At 32.8% G+C, this 6,688-nt stretch overlaps 2 protein-coding genes across 5 annotated transcripts in view; one reads left to right on the top strand and one right to left on the bottom strand.

Moving 5' to 3' along the window:
• The window catches only part of LOC145728684 (uncharacterized), a 30,763-nt gene extending 29,715 nt beyond the window's left edge, over nucleotides 1-1,048 (top strand). For all 4 annotated transcript variants that reach the window (XM_081979099.1, XM_081979098.1, XM_081979097.1 and 1 more), the window contains exon 7: nucleotides 79-1,048. In XM_081979099.1, the coding sequence (XP_081835225.1) occupies nucleotides 79-342 (264 nt within the window). In that variant the 3' untranslated portion in view covers nucleotides 343-1,048. The remainder of the gene's footprint in view (nucleotides 1-78) is intronic.
• Nucleotides 1,049-2,941: 1,893 nt separating this feature from the next.
• LOC145728683 (pancreatic triacylglycerol lipase-like) lies at nucleotides 2,942-6,385 on the bottom strand. Its single transcript, XM_081979095.1, has 12 exons — nucleotides 6,125-6,385; nucleotides 5,963-6,069; nucleotides 5,747-5,905; nucleotides 4,623-4,740; nucleotides 4,433-4,563; nucleotides 4,207-4,378; nucleotides 4,036-4,134; nucleotides 3,858-3,964; nucleotides 3,648-3,807; nucleotides 3,431-3,589; nucleotides 3,204-3,375; nucleotides 2,942-3,147 (listed from the first exon to the last, which is right to left on the bottom strand). The coding sequence occupies exons 1-12, from the start codon at nucleotides 6,243-6,245 to the stop codon at nucleotides 3,072-3,074; spliced, it is 1,581 nt and encodes a 526-aa protein (XP_081835221.1). The 5' UTR covers nucleotides 6,246-6,385; the 3' UTR covers nucleotides 2,942-3,071.
• Between the last annotated feature and the right edge of the window lie 303 nt (nucleotides 6,386-6,688).

Consider the following 6,688-nt stretch of genomic DNA (forward strand, 5'->3'; position numbering starts at 1 on the left):
TCTTCACGTGTAAATTAATGTCTACACTGTAGTATGAATGTGTCATTACTATGTCATTCTACTAAATCATCTTTCTAGGTTTGTGCCCAACCGCCCCATGTACCCCGTCCACGAATGAATTCAGCCATATTCGTTTCAAATAGCGGACCAGGTATTGACCCGAAGGAATTCTTCCGCCGTTACGGATCCGTGTCAAAATTATGCCGCAAAGCCAGAAGTGTGGACAACATATCTTTGGAGGAGAAACATTTCGGTTTGCCCACTTTATCTATTAGCGGACCATCGCCCTCCGAAAACGAAGAAGAAACGGAAATAAGGGAAACTGACCATTGCTTAGCGTAAGACCAACCAATATTTATGTATCCATTAAGCTTAAAATCAATAATTATCATACCTTATCCGAAGGTAATGCACACGTAGCGTTATTTCAAAAAGTTAAAAAATGATGTAAAACTCTTTCTAATTATAGATACCTACTACGTAATTTAGTGCCGAAACTAGCTGAATCCTTTAGTTGAAATAATTTGTAAGTACCTACCACTTAACTGTCAAAACGAAAGAAACGAACATTTCTTTCCGTCCATTTTAAACGGCTTTTCCTCTGATTAAGTAATAACTTTTTATTAACCGAAAATTGTTCTTGCACGTGAAATAACCAGGTCATAAACTACCTACTACATGTACTAATTTTAGGTAATTATACAGCACAGCAGAAACCACCGAATTAGCTTCAATTACAGGATTCAACCGCTCTATGTAAGAGTTCTAAAAATGTGTAAATAGAATTAGAAGGAATGACCAAATAACTTTTAGATCATTGACCAATTTTAACGCTAAACAATTTGTCTATTAGCAACTTTTACATGTTTATTCATTTCCGTTTTTGCAACAACGTGTTTAATGCAGAGTTGTCGCATTATTATCACGTCCAATATCGTTACAAGCTGCGTAGGTATCACTAGCTCAAACTAGTCTTAAGTGTGTATTTTTCTACTTCTCTTTTTTGCTTTTGTACATATGTCTTAATACACTTTATTCTGGTATTGAATATGGGTTTTATTAATTCCTGAATATACTTAAGCATTTATCCCTAATTCAGAGCAGTTGAAAGGTAAAAATGTTTATACAACAGAAAATAATAATAATATTATGGCTCAAATTGGCTGGAAAAAACTCCTGTGCTCAACTTTGTTATCCCAAAACTTAAAAATTTTTAACAGTAGTTTTTTCCAGTTATTTTTAAAGTGTTTAGTCAAGTCATTATTGTTTGCCACATTGCCTAATAGGATTTACCATTAAGATCTTAAATTAAAATGCTAAAATAAACCATAAAGACGGCATTTTTGTTTTTATAGAGAAATTTGTAAATTAACAAAATAGATTTGTTAATTAAGGTGAAATAAAAATTGACAGTTCATATATAAACAGTTCTCATTCAGGTCTTTAAACTGCCAGAAGTCTGTAAAAGTTTGTACACCTTCAAAGAATTGGCCAGTTTCTTATAATGTTAAACTGCTAGAAGTGTCTGAAAGGTTTCTACACCTTGCAGAAATTGTTTAAAAATTTGTATTAGCCTGTAGAAATTATAACATTATCAGAAGCCTTTAAAAAGCCTAAAAATCTTGCAATAACGTTTTTCAAACTGTCAGAAACTAACTTAGTCAGAAACATTGTAAAATTGCTAAAAAGGTTTCTTCAATTGCCAGAAAAAATCACATAGTTTGCAGGTATGGTTTAAAAATGGTCAGAACGCTTTAGAAATGCGCAATTATTTCAAGCAAGCTTCTAACATTGTCAAACACCTCTAAAATGTCTTAAATTCAGCAATAAAGCTTTTCAAACTGTCAGAAGTCTCTAAATAATCGTACACTTTGCAAGAATTGCTTTACTATTGCCACAGACTCCTAAGAATCTAAAAACCTTGCAAGAAATATTGTAAAACTGCCAAAAGTCTCTGAAAGGTTCATACACCTTGCAAGAATGGTTTTAAAATTTCCGGAAACATCCGAGAGAGCCGTACATCTTGTAGGAATTGTTTAAAAATCGTCATAAGCCTCTAGAAATTCGCAAACATTGCAAGAAGGTTTTTCAAACTGTCGGAAGATCGTACATTTTGCTTTAAAATTGCCCAAAGTTTCTGAAAATATGGAAAACTTAGCAAGAAATATTGTAAAATTGCCAAACGTCTTCATTCAATGTTCATACTCTTTGCAAAAATCTTTTAAAATCTAAAAAACATTCGATTAAATCTTATTACTTTAAATTCCTTTCATATGGCTACAAAGTCTGTTTTTAGGCTCATTAAGACGTACTGCTCTTCTTTTAGGTATAAAACACAAGTAAACTAAAAGAGAACAACAGGCAAAAGCAGCTGACACACAAAAACAACAAAACTAATAATATAAATAATAAAAAATTACATTATGGTTCAAATGGACATTAGCTTATAATAACTTTGTTCACTGTTTATTGGGAAATGTGGAAATTCTTGTCACAAAAAGAGACTTTTTCAGACAAAAGAGACAAATTTAGACTGCATTTTCAAATTACAGTTTGTATACTGCGGATGAGACAACAAGAACTTTACTCTACTATCCGATATAGAAGAAAATTGGAATTTCGCTATTATTGAACTATTTGAAATCGTGAAAAATACTCCAAAATGTTGTAATACAAACATTTTTGAAAATAAGAAAGTAAAGTAATTATTGCGGATTGCCCTGTATCATCGCAAATGCATAATTTGAGTTCAAATAGTGAACTATTTTAACTGACCACCCCGTATGTTTGAGCTTTAAATAGTTGATTACCATAACATTTGATTATCACTTAATAAACAGTCGCTTATCAAAAACTGATGCAAGCAAAAAATATCTCTGTTGTGACTACCATTATTATCATAAACGTGTCATCTATTCGGAAAAAATTAACGTTTCAAATAAAAATTTGAAAAACATTTAATTCTAGCAATAATAAATTACGACGGTAATCACTGTAGTCTATGTGAGTTGCATTGATTAATCCACCACTTTGTGGTTACAGTAATAGTAAAATATGTTGGTTTTTCATATTTAACAATAATTTGGAATCATTAAATGTGATTTTCCATTTGCGAGTGGCTGTTCATCTTTTGGGCAAACTGTAATTCTATAAAACATCCCAGTATTGAGAAAAGTGTAAACGGTTAAGGTTGTGCAACTTACCGTCCTTGAGTCTCTAAACTTTCTACAGTAATTTTTTTCAGGTATATTTTAGGAGTGCTGAAAAACCTCCAAGTTAAAGGATTCAGCAGTGTACTGTTGTAGCTCCATTCAATTTCAACTGCTTTCAGTTTTTTAAGTTCATCAGTGGCTACTACTTTTGTGTAAATAACACCTGAAAAAGACAGTAAAACTATAATAGCAGTAGTGTATTAATGAACTGAACTAACCAGGTTCATAATAACCGCTCATGAAGGTGACAGGCGATGTTTTAGCACCACGTCCATCACTAGTGGCATGCATAGTGAATGTCAGTTGACCTATTTCACCTCCATGTGATCGACTTTCGTCGTTATCCGACACTTTAACGGTTATTCGGTAATGTGCTCCTTAATAATTAAATAATTTTAGTGTAAAGAAAAATGTTAAACAAAGTTGGAAACTCACTACAATACGGTGCTTTACTGCCAGTTATCAAGTATTGATTTAAACTGGAATTCATGCCGCTACCATAAAACTTGTTGTAGTGTTTATATCCGTGATATCCAAATTTTAAACATCTTTCACCGTATTTACCGCAATCCCAACACTTTCCAGCCGTGAAATCCTAAAAATATTCATTTAAGTGTGTACGAAATAATGTGAAGAAAATATTACCTGAATTGAGTTGCACGCGATTGATAAGTAAGTGCATTTAGGCCTGATGCTATCCAGAAATATTTGATGTGCCCTTAAATGGTTACAGGATAGGTAATTTTTCATGCCTAAAGCAGAAAAAAATTATGAAAATTGCGTACACAACATAGAATATGGTTTTTGATGACTTAAATCATACCTTTTAAGAAACTGCCTTTCTCATCCTTAATAAACTGCATCATGCTTTTTTCACAACCAGGCTGATTGCTGCCACCGTTCGGAAAATAATCAACGTGTCCTAAAAACTTTGATACAATATAGTTTCATCACTACTTTTCAGAACTAGTTGTAAAAGTTGAATCAGCCTCACCTATACTTTCCAGAATACCTAAACTGCCTTTAATAAACAAACTGGCATCAGTGTGAATGATATCCACGTACTTTGCAGCGGTCCTATCCAAACGAACCGGTCTTTTCGTTTTACCGAAATGCGGTTCTGCCGGATCCAGTCCACTTATTCGACCTAAAGTTATGTTGTAATCCTAAAAATCACTGAAACATTAATTTAACATTTTTCCAGACTGCTAGAGACCTACGTCCTGTAAGGTATATCCCACATATCCACATAAATGAGCGCCCAAAGAGTGTCCAATACAATAAGCATGGTCTAAACTGTTATTGTCTGTGTACTGAGAAATGTCGTGCAACATTTGGGCGGTCATGGCACCTAATAAGTGATTGCATCAACACTAAAACTTTCAGGAAAAGCAACAGTGTTTAATCTACCTATTAATCTTGTGTTTGCCACTGCTTGCGTGTAGGGCGGACTCGATCCGCCATGCCAATCCACTACTATAACGTTACAATCTTCTATGGTGAGGAATTCTTGACCCATGTTATAAATCTAAAATATTTAACTTGTTGAATATCTGGCAAACCCACAAAAAACAAAGAGAAAGCATCTTATTATCTCTATAAATGAACCACAGTATTACTAGAGATAGGTAATACTTTTGGGAGCCACTTTAGGTATTTTGTAAAGCTTATTGACGTTGTTGTTCCAATTTCAAAAACTAAGTTAGCTTTAATATTTATTTTAAAATATCTGTGATGTTTGTCATTTTACTGTGACCAGTAGAACATAACATTATTTTAGCTTCAAAACTAATGTCAAGATAATAATAAAAAGAGTCACCCTAATTTTTAGTTACAAGCGTTTCAGTTTGTGTAAAACCAAAGAATTTCTATACTTACACCACATGCAAATAAAAGGTTGTAAACATTTAAAATATCTGAATTTGTCAATTTACATTTCCAGTAAATGTCCCAACCGAATTGAGATGAAAAACAATATATTTTTGTTAGCCAACTTGGGTGTTTTACAAGGTTTTGTAATTGATTACAGATGCGTCAACAATAATTTGTAACCAAAATGACGTTACAATGTTCTTTAATAATTTTAAATGGGTCAGATTTTGTTTGGCAATTTTGTGAACTTAGTTTGATATCGTTAATTATATAAATTCGATTAACCAGAACGAAACCAGCAAAAACTAGTTAGAGACATTCTTCATCAGTTATACTTGAAAAGATAATTTATTTGAGATGGTTAATAAAAGAGATATCTATCGATTTTGAAGAAGATATCTAGCCAAAAATCGGCCACCACGATCATGTGTAGTCTATTAGAACCAATACCTTCCTAGCTCCCCAACCAAAATTGTGTCTATTTTCCAGCCATTAGTTGTCCAAAAAACCTTGTAGATCCGAAAGGTTCATAAAACTCAAATCTATTTTCTTATTATCTGCATAGTCTATATTTTCTAATTCATAAGAATCTAGTACCTATTCATACACAAAATTTCCTGAGTTACAACATATTATCTATTTTCACCAAAAGCTTTACATACCCAATCAATACTGCCACCTTCCATATAACCATGAGTGATAATAAAAATAGGTTTATTGACGTCGATATTTAAGTTAGGTACATAATCGAAATCGTTTACATCGATTCGAGTAGGATTTTGCCGATTTTTTCTAGTGTATAAGAAGTAATTTGGTTCAATCTACAATCCAAGAGCATAGAGTTAATTAATGGATAAAAATTGAAGGGAGTTCCGTACTTCATTAAGTTCATTAGGAAATAGCGAAACTGGCCTGTGTTCTGACGTCCATGGTGGTGATAATTCGAAACACCCATACATACCATAACATTTCCTTGCGTTTGTTTCTAAAATAAAACATTTTCACTCAATAGCCGGCAAAGAAAGTTAAAATTTACTCACCTTTTCCAATTTTCATAAAATAGTAGTTGTAAGAACCTTCATCCTGGATAATACTTTGATTTAATACATACATTAACGTCTGGAATATAACCGAACCATTATTAGCACTCACAGCCACCATGGTAACACAATTTTGTCACAAGTACACGCGAAAATGTCTTAGTGTCTACTATGTACAACTGAATAGGAACCGTTTAATTCACATTCCTCTTAGAAACTGATAAAGTAGTAACAGACGCGAAAACTAAAGCAAGTCTTCCTTATCTCAGGACCGAAGTCTAAGGGTCATTTGTGATGGCTTTAAAGACGTAAACCAATCTCATTAATTTATTGAGAAGCAGTTGCAATATTTATCAATGAGGTGGAGCTTCAGTTCTTTTAATTCCACGTCAAAGATCCGGGTTAGATGTATTTATTTATAGTGTGTTATTTGGCTGATGGAATGTCCACAAACATTAATATTATAATTAAAAACAGAATTCAAAATTGTTACAAAATGTGATTTAGGTAAACAGATACTTAATTTAAATCCTACAGTGTGTTTGAATTAAAATAATGACAGCC

This window comes from Ips typographus, linkage group LG4 (genome assembly GCF_016097725.1).
Source record: "Ips typographus isolate SLU linkage group LG4, UJ_Ityp_2.0, whole genome shotgun sequence".
NCBI classification, from domain to species: Eukaryota; Metazoa; Arthropoda; class Insecta; order Coleoptera; family Curculionidae; genus Ips; species Ips typographus.